The 17907-nt window shown below is 34.3% G+C and overlaps 2 protein-coding genes across 2 annotated transcripts; both read right to left on the bottom strand.

The window, feature by feature from the left end:
* Positions 1-3300: 3300 nt before the first annotated feature.
* LOC109674388 (taste receptor type 2 member 113-like) lies at positions 3301-4238 on the bottom strand. Its single transcript, XM_020151363.2, is given in 2 exon segments — positions 3301-3566; positions 3569-4238. Coding segments are annotated over 2 exon segments (936 nt in total).
* Positions 4239-13493: 9255 nt separating this feature from the next.
* LOC109674387 (taste receptor type 2 member 113-like) lies at positions 13494-14417 on the bottom strand. Its single transcript, XM_020151362.1, has one exon. The coding sequence runs from the start codon at positions 14415-14417 to the stop codon at positions 13494-13496; it is 924 nt and encodes a 307-aa protein (XP_020006951.1).
* Between the last annotated feature and the right edge of the window lie 3490 nt (positions 14418-17907).

Below are 17907 nucleotides of genomic sequence, written 5' to 3'. Positions count from 1 at the left end.
AGTTATGTGAAATACACATGGTTCTATTTTTCTGTAAAATTTCCTGCCATGTTTGTATAGAATATTTACATTAAAAATATTAAGGGTATAACATTGACAATCTTTCCTATATTTGTTTTATTACATACAAACATACACATTCATAAATGCTTTGATATATTAATCTTAGGTAAAAGACTTTCTAGATATATCATTACAAATTGCTCAGCTACATACACTATGAACAAATTGGTCTAAACTTCAAAATGTTACAAACTCCATCATTTAGTTTCTTTTAGAAGACACACCATATCCCTGTTACTGATCTATGAACTTGAAGAGTTCCATTCTTTCAGCTGGCCCCTTGCCCACAAAATAACTGACAGAAAGGCCTGTTTCTGCTTCTTGTTCCTGCCATCAGGACTAATAAATAGCTGGAAGGATAGATAATTCAAGTAGCTTGGCAAAGCAAAGGGACGGGTTCACTCAGCGACCTATTTGAGCTCCAACCTGATACAATTGCAGGAAGAGTATGTGGGAAATGAGAAGAAGGAGCCCACAGTTTGTGTGGCCTTCATGTGAACTTTGGTGCTGGGATTTTGGGATCCTCTGTGATGGAGCTGTATCTTCCTGAGTAGTTCACTCAGGAAGTAGATTAGCATAGCAAGGATGTGATAAAGAGTGTAAAGTTCACTAGAATAAACACAGTCATCTTTGAAAGGTTTACAGAATCACTCATTTGTCTTTGAAGTTGCATTTTCTATATATTCATTTATGTACAGTGTCTCATACATGTTTACCATCACAGGGTTAAAAAATAAAAGCATCAAAGTCCCCAGCAATATCACTAAATGACGCTCTATCTGTCCTTTCTATGTGAAGAAAAATAAGGTTGAAGAACTTGCTATTTGAGCAAGTAACTATCCTGAAGACAATTTTAAGTCATTAGTCTAATGGTTTGTTACTGCATAAGCGATAAGATTAATAATTCTTACCTTTCCACTATATAAAGTTGATTAATCATCATTTAATATCAACATATCAACTTTCCAAAGCAAACCAACTCGGAAGGCACCCAGACCAAAGAAAAATTCATCCGCTGAAGAGACATTTCGTCTCTTGACCCACTCAATGAAATTCACTTGAACTAGGAAGGCATGGACAAAATCCCAGAAAAAAATTCTGGCATTACCTATATGGAAATGATGCTAGTAGTGAACTTGTCAATTCCGAGGGGAAAACACACCATATCTATGGTTCTGATTTATAATCCCCTGACCTAAAGTTCTATCAACACCTGATTTCTGTCTGGATGTGCATTAAAGTTATTTTCTTTTACATTCTGTGAACAATGTCAAGCACAAAAGGACGACAGTAGGCTAAAGGATGAATATGATGTTTTCTTTTAATACTTAAAAACATCATCATTCCCGAATCTGCTCAAAATATAACTCTGATAGTATACTTTATAGCCTTCCCCTCAGCTGCAGTTCTTCAAGGTTAATGTTGAAGTGAAATCTGAATTCTCATTTCCTAGCATGCAAATGAGGACATATTCTTATTCATGGTTTTGCAGGTGTTTTTCTTGTCTAAATTCTACATAATTTGAGTATATCAGGTTCAGCTGTCAGCTAGTAAAATTTTTAACCTTTTATATAAAACATGCCCAAAATACCTAAATTCATTATTGAAGTTTAGTCTTCTGGAGGTGACTTGAATGATTCATTACGACTTAGAATTTTTTTACACTTTTATTCATTTGTTTTTATTGTTGTATGGGGTGGAAGCATTTACAAAAGTTCTTACAATATATCAAATATATCATACATTAAAAATCAGAACCAGGGAGAAAAATTTAAACAACTGATCCATAGGTTTTCTAAGCTTTTCCCATCAAAATCCTATTTTTCTGTAGGATGTCCCAGGACAGTTAAACGTCCCTATATTTTGAGTGCTGAAAACTAGTACTTATAAATCACTTTATTGTTTAGAAGCTGTAAACATCAACACACACTCAGCACTACCACAGCCACCACACATTTAATTTGTAAGACAGGAGTTACTCTTTTGAATTTGCATATGAAAAATGTGTTTCTGAGAACAAAGGTTTACCTCTTGATTCTGCTCTTTAAAAAATTTACTGTTTAAACTTTTAAAATATTAAAATATTTGGTAGTTTTACACACATTCCTGAAATCCATTGTGATTTTCATTGGAATTGCATTGAATGAAAAGATTTGGTATAGTAGCTGTAAGCACAGAATAATGAGATCTGTTAAAATTGTTTTGTAAAGGGGAAGGGAATAGCAAAGAGTAATAGAAGAGGTGAATTGATCAAACTACACTATATATGTGTATTGAAATATTACAATGGAATCCCTTTTACAAATAATTTGCACAAATATAAAAGAGTCATAACAAACACTAAAACCAAATTGATTCTATCTACTCAAGAACATAGTATATATCAACATTTTTGAGATTTTTTCTTTAATAAAAAAATTAATAAATGTTTTGATAATATATAATATATTGAGCCCCCTTCTAGAACTTTGTTTCCTTTTTTCTTGCTATTATGGAAAAGGCTACTTTCAAATTTCATGTTGTAAAAAGTCATAACTTATGAATAGTTGCACTTTAATATTGTATTCAACAATTTTGCAAAATATTTATCCTTTTGATAATCTTACTACTATTTCTTTGTAGACTGAATTGGTTTATACATAGATAAAAACACTATCTCTAAGAAAAGAAAATCTGTTTTGTCTTTTTGACACAAATTTTAATAATTTTATCTTTTCTCGTGGTACTGGCTATTAATTCCAATACAAAACTTAGCATCAGCATCAGCATAAGAGAATCTGTCTACGTTTCACCAGTAACCATAACATTACTACATTTGCTTAGTGCACACTTCTTATTTGATTATTATCATTTCCCTTCACACATATTTTGATGCAGCGAACATCTGTTAATAGTCAAAGTTCAATCAGGAGAAAGATCACACAGAAATTTGACCAAAAAATCATTACAGATGAAGAACAATTGACTATAACAGGCCATAGAATAATAAAAGATCAATTATAAAGAAGTAAGTTGTCTCAAAAGAGTAGCATATATTAGTCCTTAGGACTAGTATTAGAATATACCACCAAACTAAGAACCCTCTCTCACTTGTACTCTCTCTCCCTCTCTCTTTCTCTCTCTCTCTCTCTCTCTCTCTCTCTCTCTAATTTATAATACCACACAGTATTTATAAATACAAGAATTACTTCTTATCTGATTTTCCTCTAGAACATGCCAGGTTCTTCCCTAAATAATCTATGGATCCAATGATTCCACACTTTTGCACCTACACCTCAGCCACCACAGCACCAAAACAGAGGCCCGTCTCAGCTTACTGGTTCCCAGAATCAGGACAAATGAGTGGCCTGAAGGAAAAGCAACTCCAACAGTCCAGATGAACACACGGATCATATATCTCTCCTGAACCCCAGAGCTCCAACTGTTTACAAAAAGAAACAGAAAGAAAATGGTATACAGTAAGAGAGAGGCAGTCACAGTCTGCAAGGCTTTTATGTGCGCCAGGGAGCTGCATCTCTGGATCCATTGGCATTGTGCTGCATCTTCTTCATATGCTTCAACAAGGAGAAGATTAGCAGGAGAAAAGTTGTCCCAGACACAGTAAAGGGCACCAACAGGAACATAGGGTTGGTAAAAAAATAAAGTTTGGAACAATGTGATGAGTTACTTGGACTGGAACTGTAGGACATATTTCTTTTAGATCCATATATGCAGATATCAAAATATGTGTTTGTAACTGTAATATTCAAACTCAGGAGAACCAGAGACACCAACATAGTCACCAGAACCACCTTTTGAACTCTAAATTTAAGATAGAGAAAAATAGAGTTAGAAAAATGGGCTATCTTGAGAAAATAAAAGATGCTGAGGCTTGTAGCAAGCCAGAGACAAAAATGATTAGTCACTATCCAGGTGGTATAATTAATTCTCCTCGTTTTTCCAGTATTCCATAAAGCTGGGGAAAGTACAGATGTCCACCAATCTAATAATACTACCCAGAGCAGAGCAATTCTGGAGATGGCCAAAGCTGTGAGGATTCGATCAACTGAAGACATCTTTCTTCTCTTGACCCAGTCCATGCAGTTCACCAGGGCTATGAATCCATTTCCTAAAACTCCCATTATAAATTCCACACTTAAAATTGTCACAAATGTGCTCTGTGCAGCGTCACCCATTGTCTGTAAGGGAAGGCCTCAGGTTCTAATGTCACTGCTGAAAATTTGTTAATATATTCATCTAAAATTCTATCTATGTCTAATTCTTAAAAATATGGAGCATATTCCCTTTATAACTTTCATATGCAATATTAAACAAACAAACATCAAGATTTCCTAGTGATTTAGTTCATAAATTTCTTCATGAAAAACTTGCAGTTTCCCAAACCATGCAAAAAAAAGTCATCCAGTTACTGTTATTTTCCACAAAGTAGTCTGCAGTCTTTTGTAGTCAAGGATGAAGGAAGTGTTGTATTCCCATGTGCTGACATGCAAATAAAGATTTATTTATTTGCATTGACTTTCTTTTTGCTTTCTCTACATATGTTAATCTGGTTACTTGAGTTCTTGGCAAGGAATATTACAAATTGTAACCCATATAGAAGGTAGTAAGGATCTAACCTGATGTATGGAACTTCCTATTTGCTGTGATTCTTTAAACTCTTCCAAATTAGGTCTACACACAGACCTATGCCTATGCTGTCCAAAGCTCTGCCTACAAACTGTCAGTTATCCCAGTAATCTGGTAAAAAGATTTTTACCAGATTTCTTGGTTTCTTGAATGCATTATTCTAACAATAATACTAACCATTTTGCCTTTTAGAAAGGCATGCATACTCAGAGACATACACAAACTTACCTATAGTACCCACTTATTTGAATACAAATCCTTTTTTTTACTTCCATTGCAATTATTGCTTACTCAGTCAACATTTATTATACATCTTGCTTGGTCTTAGTGGACATTGTTTAAAAACTGCCCTCAAGTATATATTGTAGATTACTAAAAGTAAATATCCAGGAACCTTACATTATTTTTTGTCTGTACTTCTGAAAAGAGGTAGAAATCTCTTTGCCTCCCTAAAGCAGACATGGAGATGAATGAGTTCATCCACAGCAAGAATCCTCCTCATCCTCGGTCTCCCTTGCCCAGTCAGGGTAACTCTCCATTAGAACAAAACACTTGCAGATTTTATCCACCTCTCCTCACCTTCAACATCTGTTCCATGATCATCACTGTAGGAATCAAGGGAAACAAAGAATTAAATGACGCCTGGTCGAGATGGGGAATGAGCAGTAGGACACAATTGTTTCTCTACTACTCTTACAGAGTAAGTCAGGGACCAAATTCACCAACAACTAAAACACAGTGGGAAAATATGTGTTTGGTATAAACCTCACAGAACGCAGATTAAAAACATGGGTTATTCCAGTGTATAGTGCTGACTCCATCTTCAGTGCCTTGGAGAATACTGAGCAAAGAAAGTGAATACGTGTACATTGAAAACCCTCACAAATATGCTATAATTTAAAGAGAGAAATATAAAGATGGCATAACAGGATACCATGGAAATTTTTAAGGAAAAACTCTGCAGAATACAAGCACAAACATATCAAGAGTATAGAAACGGGTAGTTCAGTCTGACTTAACTCTCTCCAGGTCATGAAGATAAACCCTAGAAGGAAGACAGAGAAATTCAGACAACATGAGGAATGGGGCTGCATGGAGTGGGTGCTGGTACTAGAACCTCAGAGGCTCTTAGAAAAGACACAGAACTTGGGTCCCCATACTCAGTCCTAAGGGGCTTCCCTGAGCCCCACACTGCATCTTTTACTTTGGATCAGAAACACTTTAGTTTTGCACTTGAGCAGCAGCTCCTAGGAAAGCACAGGTGAGAGTGACAACAAAATTAGTCTCCTAAAATTACAAGCTAAAATCAAAACAAGTCAGCTCCTGAGGGGCAGTGCCTTTCAGAGTCAGTGTTGAGTCTAAACATTGTCTTTTAAGTAGAAAGCCACAGTTCCTCACCCAATTCTGAGCAATGAGTTCATTCAGTGAATCAAAGTACAATGACTGATAAGCTGACAGTGCAACAGAATATATAAATATAAATTATAAATACTTCAAATGGAGGACAAAATTTAATTCATATATCAAAAAAATATGGCTTCCTAAATCTGAAAATTTCCTAACCTACTTTGTATTTTAAGTCTTTTCAAAAAACATTAATGGTATGTTTTTTTTTTAAAGTATGTTTTACAAACTTTCTTATATTTTTCATACATCCTTACAAAAACAAAGTCATATATCCTTTTATGTATAAAGCATGGAATAGACTTTCTAAGAATACCTTTGGAAATTATTCAAAATACACAAAGTCTTGAAAAAGTGGCAGGAAGCATAAAGTTTATGAACCCATTAATTGGATTTCTACTAGAAGTCACACTCTGTGACTATGGTTTATGGACATGAAGGTTTCCATTTTTCATGAATTTCCTCACCTACAACAGAAGTGAGAGAAAGACTTGTTTTAGCTTCTTGTTTCCCCAAATCTGGCTTGAAAAGCAGGTGCCAGTATGCCAGCAAGACAAAAGGGTTAGTTCATTCAAAAGTCTTTTAGAACTCCAAGCTGATATAAGGGGAAGGAGAGAGAGAGAGAGAACCACACTTAGCAAAACCTTCATGTAAACCTCGGTGCTGGAATCTTGACCATTTGCCATTCAGCCACATCTTCTTGGGAGCTTTGTACAGGGAGTGGATTGACAGGAGAACACAGATCTGTTATGAAGTAAAGGCTGTGAAGTTGACCAGAGTGAATATGGTCATATCTTCAAGGTTTATAATGGCCCCCAATTTGAACTTCCAAGTCATGTTTCCTTCATATTCTTATACCATACTTGATTACTAGAGCAGATGAAAACCAGCACCACCCCTAACAGTAGCACTGCAAAGACACTCTTACTCTTCTCTTTAGGTGAAGAAAAATGTTGGTGGGAAAATTTTGTCTTAAGCAAATAGAATATGCCGAGTATATTTAGCAACTCATGGACCAAAATTGTTGCACACCCCCCAGCCAATAGGACCAATAACTCCTGCTGGTGTACTATATGAACCAGGGAAAATCATAGTTGGCTATCAGTATATTAACTTTCACAAATCAAAATAACTCTGGAGATGACAAAAACAGAGACAGTTCAATCACCTGAAGTGGGCTGTGTTCTCCTAATCTAGTCAGTGCATTTTATCAGTGCTGTGAAGACCTGGGCAAATTTTCCAAGAATAAGTTTGTATTACTAGAATAGAAGCAATGTTCAGTGATAAACTTACCATATCTGAAAAAAAAGTCAAGATAATATCCCTGGCTGTGATTTCTTAATCTTCTGACCTAAACTTCTATCATCACTTATTTCTGGAGGTTCAATTAGGTTCCTGTTTTCTTTTAAATTCAGTGATAGCATTTAAGCACACAGTAGTCTAATAAATGATTCAAAGGTGTTTTATGGAAACATTTTTATTAGCAAATAACTCAAAATAACTCCTATGCATATTGACCATAACCTTACCATAGTTTCCAAAGTAGCAGATGGTAGAGTGAAACCTGAGTTCTTATTTGCTAGCATGCAAATGAAAACATATTTTCTTTCATTGTTTTGTATTTTTGTCTTCTCTAATCTCTACATAATTTGAGTGTACCAAGTTTAAATGTCAGCTAGTAAAATTTTAAACCCTAATACATAAACCAAATTGATGGATGAAACTTAATGATCAGGACATGACTTGAGTGAGGGTTTAACAGTGTTGTTTCATCCATGTAATGGTGTTTAAAGAAACTAAGCTGCAAGTTTTCCAAATTTTCCTATCAAATAATTCTCACTTTCCCACAAGGAATCTCTAAAAACTTGGGTTCTCGTCACTAGTATTTATAGAGAACTTTATTGTTTACAAGCCATAAACACAGACACACATTCATTATTATCGCCATCTACATATTTCAATTGACTTCTGAGAAAATGCTAAGGAACAACAATATATGAAATATTATCCTGTAATTTCCAAAATGAAAAATAAATCTTAGAGAATTTATTAAGATTTAAAACCCCTTCTTTTACACTCTAGCCTCTTAATCAATAATATTAACAAGTATGTCTCTTACACAGAAGTCTTTCAGAAGGGGTTTTATCTGAACAATATTTAGTATTCAATTTTTCCAGTTTAGTGAAAAGATCCAGGAACTTTATGGTATTCCCGAAATCTATCATAGGTTTCATTGGGATTACTTTTGGCCTTGGGATTTACCTAAGAATTACATATGTATTTACATTTACTCAGGTCTTCTTTTATTTTCTTCAATACAGCTTAGTAAATATCTCAATAAAATAAGATCTCTAGTCATAAAACATGATATCTAGACCCCATCTAGTTTCTATTGGTACTGTGCAAAAATCTGCTTTCAAATATCAGATTATCAATAGTCATTTCTGGTGAATGCCTATATCTTAATATCATATTTGGAAATTTTTTAAAGCATACTTATTCTATTCCATAATCTCAGTATTTTTTTCTTTGTGGATTACATTGAATTATTCATATGTAAAAACACAATCTGTTTTCTCATTTTCATTGAAATGTGATTTATTAAAAACTTTATTAAAAATTTTTTTAAATTGTAGCATTAATGTAAGATTCCACATTTCACCATTAATCATAGTATTTCTGTATCTGTTTACTGTATACCTTTTATTGAGTTATTGTAATGTATTTCCACATATATTCTGAGGCTTATAGCAAGCCATTAGTCTAATGGTTGGTTATTGCAATAAGAATAGCAATTCTTACTTTTCTACTACATAAAGCTGGACTATTCATAGTTTAATATCAGCATATTAACTTTCTCAAAGCAAAACAATACTGAAAGCAGCCAGACCAGAAAGAAATTCATCAGTTGAAGAGATATTTTGTTTCTTGACCCACTCAATGATACTCACTTGAACTAGGACGACATGGACAAAATTTCAAAAAAAAAAATTCTGCCATCACTTGTATGAGAATCATGCTAGTAGTAAATTTGTCAATTCTGGAGAGAAAATCCAGCTTAGCTATGGTTCTGATTTATAATCCCTTGACCTAAAGTTCTACCAGCACCTGATTTCTGGATGTGCATTAAATTGTTTTCTTTTACATTCTATGAACAATGTCAAGCACAGAAGACCCACAATAAGCTAAGAGAAGAATTTGATGTTTTCTTTTTGAACTTGAAAACACTATCATTCCCAAATCAGCTCAAAATATAACTCTGATAGTATACTTTGTATCCTTCCCCTCAGCTGCACTTCTTCAAAGTTAATGTTGGTGTGAAATCTGAATTCTCATTTGCTAGCATGCAAATGAAGACATATTCTCATTCACGGTTTTGCAGGTGTTTTTCTTGTCTAAACTCTATATAATTTGAGTCCATCAAATTCACGTCAGCTAGTAAAATTTTTTAACCTTTTAAATAAAACATGCCCAAAATATCCAAATTCATCAATGAGCCTTATTCATATGGTGGTGACCTGTACAATTCACTGAAATTGAGAATTTATTATAAAAAAATAATGAAATTGGATCCAGGGAGAAAAGTTTAAACAACTCATCCAAAGGTTTTCCAAGTTTTTTCTATCAAAACCTTCCTACTTTTTCTTTAGGTAGCCCTAGGACATCTGAACTCTTCTATATTTGGATGAGGGAAACTAGTATTATACATAGTTTTATTGCTTAAAAGCAATAAGCACATATACCCACCCAGCACTACCACAGCCACCACAAGTTTTATTTGGATTTTGAGAACAATTCTAAACATCTGTAAGACATGAGTTATTGTATGGAATTTGCATATGAGAATAGTTTCTGATAGGTAAAGTGACCAAACCTATTGACTTCACAATTTAAAGGTTCATTGTTTAATTAAAATATTTGGGAGTTTTATAGAAATTCCTGAAATTCATTGTGATTTTCATTGAAATTGCATTGGACAAAATATTTGGACACAATAGCTACATGCATGTATATCAGTAGACAAATGAAGCCTGCTAAAGTTCTTTTTAAAAGGGAGAGAGGAGTAAGAAAGCAATAGATTGACTTTGGAAATAAAAATGAAGGACAGGACTGTAAAACAGGTCCTGTAAGGGATGGGTTTCTTTGAGAGGGGGAGGATGAATGGAGGTGATAAAGTAGGGTAAATATAGTTGATGTATTTAATATATACATTTATATATACTAATAGAACAATGAAAAATAACATAGTAGATGTGTTAAATTGATTAAATTACACTATATGCATGTATGGAATTTAAAAAAAAAACCATTTGTGTAATTATTACACACTAATAAAAAGAATCCAAAAAAAGTATTTGGTTCTATTTACTCAAGAACTTGGTATGAATCAACATTTTTCAAATCTTGTTGTTTTCCTTAACACAGATTAGTAAATGTTGTGATTAGGTGTAATATATTGGACTTATTACAAGGCCCCTTCTAGGTTTTTTTTATCAGCTACTATAAAAAAGGCTACTTTCAAATATCATGTTCTGACAGTCATCTCTTGTGAATAGTGTATCTAATTATTTTATTTGTTGCTAAATATTTATTATTTTAATAAGTATTTATTTCCTTGTAGATTGAATAGGATTGAATTATCTCTAAGAAAACATTATCTCCAAGAAAATTATGTTTTCCCTTTTCATCCAAATTTTCCTATTTTTTATCTTTTCTTATTGTGCTGACTAATAACTTCAATATGAAACTTAATGATGGCATTAGCAGAAGAGAGTCTACATTTCACCATTAACCATAATGTCACTATATTTGTTTAGTACACACCTCTTAGTTGGTTATTACCATTTCCTTTCACATAAATTGGTTTTGTGAAAAAAATGATCAGATGGTATTTCAACATCTGTCAATAGTTACAGTTCAATCAGAAAACAAACCACACAGAAATTTGACCAAAAATATCATTGAAGACGAAGAACTATTGACTAGAACAGGCCACAGAATAGTGACAGATTGATTAGAAAGATGTAAGTTAACTCAACAGAGTAAAGAAGGAATAGGATATACCACCAAACCAAGAACATCTCTCAATCTCTTTCTCTTTCTCTCTCTCTCTCTCTCTCTCTCTCTCACTCTCTATTTCTCCCCCCTCACCCCTCTCTGTTTCACACACATGCACATAAACACACACACACACACACACACACACACACACACACACACATATACATGAATAAGAACAAAACCCTATAATAGGATGACCCAGTCATGGTTAACTGAGCTTATTCACCAGAAACATGTGGAAATCCATTGCCTACACCTGATCACAAATCCTCCTTGTTGTTATGAAAACTGCTTACAGTCAGAAGACTTGCCAGAGCTGTTCTGTGTTTTATTATTCTGTTTCTAATACTACCTACACACGCTTTTTTTATCTGCATTGACTTATACGAGAAAATTTCGTTTTTATCTTCACCTATTTAATTTTTCATTTCTATGTCATTAATTTCTTCTTTTGTTTTTACTGCTGGCCTTCCATTTCCAGAGGTTTCACATCAGCAGAATCAAACAACTTCAGATAAAAAAAAAACCAGAAAATAGTGTTTCGTTACTACTGAATATATGCAAAACCCTTATCTTGTTACTATTCCCTAAACTATTTCCTGACAACTATTTATACAGTATTTGTGTTTATCATTACAAGTCTAGACATGATAGAAAGTGTAAGGGAGGATCTATACAAGTTATATGCAAATATTAAGTCATTTTTATATAGCAATTAAGCTTCTATGGATTGTGGTATCCATAGAGAATACTGAAGCCAGTCCCCATAGACACCAGTGGATGCCCATCTATGGGGACTGCAATGCAGTACGGATGTAAGCTATAGAATCAGATTGCTTGTACTAACAATTTTATTTTGCCATTGTCTTGCTATGGGATCTTGGCCAAGGTACTTAATCTCTTTTACTTTCCTTTTCCTTGTGACCAAAAGTGGTGGCACTGTCTTCAGGATTAAACACAAAAAGCCCTGAGCCTAGTTTTCTCTATATAATACACTAAGTAAACATTTTTCTTCTACTTCATTGATTTCCAGTTTTTAAAGATTATTTTGTCATTCATTTTTATCTGTTTTGGTTAAATATCCAAGCCATTTACCTCTTAAACATTTTTTCACAAGTGTATTCATAGACATGAATTTTATAAATTTGGATGAAATTTATAAACATCAACTTCATGCTGTCTTTATTGCTCAATATGAAGTGGAGCTTAATTGTAATATGGTGTCTTTTTTCTATTTTACCTATGATTGTACTAGAATATTATTTTTGTCCCAACTTATAGAATTGTATCAATATTATTATTAATATTTTATTGAAGTGTTACTTAATTGTGACAATAAGAGAATATATTCTGTGTATATTGATAACTTTTTGGCTCATTAATAGTATGTTTTTGAGAAAGTTAAATGTTCCTTTGAAATGGTCATGTGTCCTCCATTGGTAAAAGACTATACATTTATCAATTAAATTAAACTTACTGAGTTAATTCACATCCTCATAATTACCAGTTCTGCTTGTTCTATCAGTTTGTAACACACTTAATATTTTTACTGTGTAGTGATTTAGAATTTCATCAAATTTTAATAATTATTTGGGGGAATGTTGAAGACAAGATCTGGGTACATAACCCACACTGGCTAGAACTGGAGATATTCTTGCCTCAGTTTCCCAAGTGGTGGAATTACACTTGTGTACCACCATAATTGGAAAATTCTAATAAATTTGATTGCTTTATTTTGGTACTCTATTTTTTAAAATACTGATGGCCCTAAATTTTTGTGCTTTATTTATCATTTTTTCCTTAAATTAGTTCAAATATCTTTCATTAAATATTGATACTTTGATCTAATAGAGTATTTCTTTTCATATAGCATTGTTCCATACACCTTTATGTGTTGGTATTTTAGTTCAGAATTAAACTTCACATTATAAGGCTATAAAACTGAGTAAAAGGTCAGTGATTTAATTAAATGGAACTTTATTTATCTTCCCTCTAACAAAAGCACCCACAGTTTAGTAAGTTTCTCGTTTTAATAGCTCAGAAAAACTAATTAGTGAAACAAGTTCATGTTACTTGTTATAAAAATTTCTTGCATTTCAAATGACCCCATTCATATCCTTCTGTGTTTAAGGATATTAAAATACATACTTTTACATGTATACAAAGGTTGCAATGTGTTTGAGTAGTGCTTATTCCATAGGTTATCTTTCCATATTCAGAATGTTACATACAACAGAATATTTACAATACACAAATTTTAAAATGCAAGAATTACTTGTGATCTGGTTTTCCTCTAAAACATGAAAGGTTCTTCCCTAAATAACCTATGGAGCCAATAGTTACACACTTTTGCACCTACACCTCAGCCACCACAGCACCAAAACAGAAGCCCGTCTCAGCTTACTGGTTCCCAGAATCAGGACAAATGAGTGGCCTGAAGGAAAAGCAACTCCAACATTCCTGACAAACAAATGGATCAGGTATCTCTGCTGAACCTCAGAGCTCCAAACCTTTATAAACAGTGACAGAAAGAAAATGGTATACAGTAAGAGAGAGGCAGTCACAGTCTGCAAGGCTTTTATGTGCGCCAGGGAGCTGGCATCTCTGGATCCATTGGCATTGTGCTGCATCTTCTTCAAATGTCTCAACAGGGAGAAGATTAGCAGGAGAAAAGTTGTTCCAGACACAGAAAATGGTATGAACATGAACATAGGGTTGGTGAAGGAAAACAATTTGGAAAGTTGTGCATAGTTACTTGAACTGTTACTGTAAGACGTATTTCTTTTACATCCATCCATACGCATATCCATATATGTGTTTATTGCTACAATATTCCAAAACAAGACAACCAGAGACACCATCATAGTCACCAAAACCACCTTTTGAACTCTAAATTTAAGATAGAAAAAAATAGAGTTAGAAAAATTGGCTATCTTAAGAAAATAAAAGATGCTGAGGCTTGTAGCAAGCCAGTGACAAAAATGATTAGTCACTGTCCAGGAAATATAAATAATTCTCATCATTTTTCCAGTCATCCATAAAGTTGGGAAAAGTACAGAGACCCACCAATCTAGTAAGACTACCCAGATAAAACCAATTCTAGAAATTGCCAAAGCAGTGAGGATTCGATCAACTGAAGACATCTTTCTTCTCTTGACCCAGTCCATGCAGTTCACCAGTGCTATGAATCCATTTCCTAAAAATCCCATTATGAATTCCACACTTAAAATGGTTGTGAATGTGCTCTGTGCAACACCACCCATTGTCTGTAAGAGAATGCCTCAGGTTCTAATGTCACTGCTGAAGATTTGTTCATATATTCATCTAAAATTCAATCTATGTCTAATTCTTAAAAACATGAAGCATACTCCCTTTAAAACTTGCACATAAAATATCAAATAAGCAAACAAGATTTCCTAATGACTCAGTTCATACATTTCTTCACAAAAAACTTGCAGTTTCCCAAACCATGCAGAAAGTTCATCCAGCTACTGATATCTTCCACACCATACCTGGAGTCCTTTGTAGTTGATGAAGGAGATGCTGGGTTGCCATATCCTAGCATGTAAATAAAGATGTATTTATTTGCATTGATTTTCTTTTTTGCCTTATCTATTTATTTTAATCTGAATACTTAAGATCTTGGCAAGGAACATTACAAATTCTAATCCATATAAAAGGCAGTAAGAATCTAAACTGTTGTATAGAACTTCCTAATCACTGTGATTCTTTTGTTGCTTTTGAGACTGTGGTTTGGAACTCAGGACATCATGCTTGGCGAAGCAGGTGCTCTACCACTTGAGCTATACCTCCAGTCCAGTGTGATTCTTTAAACACTTTAAAATTAAGTCTATACACAGACCTATGCCTATGTTGTCCTAAATTCCTCCTAGAAACTGTTGGTTATTTCTAATAATCTTTTAAAAATCATTATTGAATGCCTTATGCCAAGAATACTTACCATTTTAGTTTTTAGAAAGACATGCATACTCACAGACATACACAAACTTATCCATAAAAGCCCATTTATTAGACTTCACTTTTTCTTACAGTGCAATTATTGCTAACTCACTCAACAGTTTTTATGCACCTTGCTCATACTTAGAGGTATATGGTGAAGACATTGCTTAAAAATTGCTCTCAAGTATGTATTGTAGATTATTAAATGTAAATATTCATGAACTTTAAATTATTTTAATAAGGGTTTTTTTTCCCTTATTAAAACAGGGAAAAATATTATAGGAAACTGAAACAGAGACACGAGACTCTGAGGCAAGGAAGCGACACTTTATTGTGCTGGCACAGACTCAGCGGACTCGTGTCCAAATCTGAGCCCTGAGAAGAAAGGGGTCTCACCTTACATACCCTTGCAAGCAGATTACAGATGCAAAAAGCAAGGTTTAACCCATATATAGTTACATGTAACTCTATTGGCTACTTCACCCCCAGTGCTACATGACCTTCTTCATGTTTTAGATTTAGTTTCATCTCTCTGCTATGCCATTCCTTCCCCCCTGCTACGTTATCAGAGCACAGGCCTGTCTGTTTCTTTTCTGGCCCTCCTCCCTGCTACAAAATCCCTTTGTTCTCCCTATGTCAGATATATAGATGAATGAGTTCATCCACATAGCAACAAGGCTCCTCCTCCTGAGCTTCTTCTTGCCCAGTAGTACAAATTTTCCCATTAGTACAAAAGCTTCAGATATAATCCACCTCCTATCGCCCCCAACATTTGTTTCATGATCGTTGATATGGGCACCAAGGAAAATGAAGGATTATAAACTGTCAGGTTGATATGGGGAATAAGGAGCATGACAAAATTGTTCCTCTTCAACAGTTAAAGAATAAGCCAGGGACCAAGGAAACGAATTCAGCAACAACAACCAAGACAGTAGAAAAATGTATGTCATGAACCTTACAGATTGCAGAGAAAGATACGGGGTATTGCAGTATATACAGCAGACCCCATCCTCAGTTCCTTGAATACTGAGCAAAGAAAGTAGATCCATATATATTGAAAATCTTCACAAATGTCCTATAATTTGAGGATAGAAAGATGGAGAATGCATAAAAGGATAGCGTAGGAAAATTTTAAGGAAAAACTGCAGAATATAAGCACAAACATATCAAGAGTATAGACACAGGTAGTTCAGTCTGACTTGACTCTTTCCAGAAAACAAAGTTAAACTCTAGAAAGAAGACAAAGAGAAATTCAAAACAATCTAAGGAGTGGGACCATATGGAGTGGGTGCTGGTACTAGAACTTCATAGTCTCTTAGAAAAGACACAAAACTTGGATCCTCACACTCAGCTGTGAAGAGCTTTCCTGACACTGTACCTTTCACTTTGGATTAGAAACACTTCAGGTTTGCACTTGAGCAACAGCTCCTAGGGAAAGACAGTCTTTTCCAGACAAGGTAAGAATATCAACAAAATTAGTCCCCTAAATTTACATGCCAAAAGCAAAACAAGGCAGCTCCTGAGTGAGGGGCAGTGACTTTCAGAGTCAGTGTTGAGTCTGAACATTGCTTTTAAGAGGAAAGCCACAGTCCCTCACCCAATTCTGGGCAATGAGCACATTCAGTAAACCAGAGTACAATGATTGATAAACTGACAGTTCTATAAACATATAAATATAAATCATAAGTACTTCAAGTAGAAGATAAATTATAATATGGATGTGAAAAACACATGGCTTCTAATTCTGAAAAACTTCCTCACTTATTTTGCATGATTAGGCTTTTTACAAGAAAAAAATCAGTGTATGTTCTTTTCTTTTTAAAAAGGGTGGATCTTTGACAAACTTTCTTTTAGTTCTCATATGTGTACCCAAACACACAAATTTGTATATTCTTTTATTTATAAGCATGAGTCATGGACTTTTTAGGAATATCTTTACAAATTATTCAAATACATAAATTCGTGAAAAGGTGGCAGAAAGATAAAGGTGATTGACTACAAGATAAAGGTGATTGACTCCATCAATTTCATTCCTACTAAAAGTCACACCATGTATCTTTTTTGTTCTATGGGCATCAAGGTTTTCATTTTATCATGCTGTACCTCACTTGCCACAGAACTGACAGAAAGGTCTATTCTAGCTTCTTGTTTCCCCAAATCAAGACAGAAGAATGGCAAAACAAGATGGCTGGTTCCTTCAGCAGGCTTTTAGAACTCCAATCTGATGAGAGAGACACAGAGAAGAGACCACATTTCATAAGCCTTTGCTATGAACCTTGGGACTGGGAACTTAGGGTCCTTTGCTACATGTTCCTGGGATGTTTATACCGGGAGTGGATTAACAGAAGGACACAGACCTGCTGAAGATCTGTGAAATAGCAGGTATGAAGTTCACTAGAGTAAATGCAGTCATTTACAAGGCTTATACTGTACCTCAACTTGGTCTTGCAAGTCAAGTTTCCTTTGTATTCTTACACTTGCATAGTCTCACTTGTGCTTACCATAGAAAGTCAAAAACCAGCACTCCCAATAGTATCACTGCAAAGACACTGTTGCACATCTCTTTAAGTGATGAAAACCATTGTTGGAGAAATTTGCTGCTTCAAGCAAATAAAATACGCTACATGAAGTAGCAACCCAGGTATCAAAACAGATGGATACTGCCCAGTCAACAGGAAAAATAACTCTTACTTGTGCACTTTATGAACCAGGGTGAATCAGTAATATTAACTATCACAAAGCAAAGTAACTCTGGAGATGATCAAAATGGAGAGAGTTCAATCACCTGAGAAA

The sequence above is a fragment of the Castor canadensis genome, chromosome 6, assembly GCF_047511655.1.
Source record: "Castor canadensis chromosome 6, mCasCan1.hap1v2, whole genome shotgun sequence".
Classification (NCBI taxonomy): Eukaryota; Metazoa; Chordata; class Mammalia; order Rodentia; family Castoridae; genus Castor; species Castor canadensis.
This window is presented reverse-complemented; position numbering and strand designations above follow the sequence as displayed.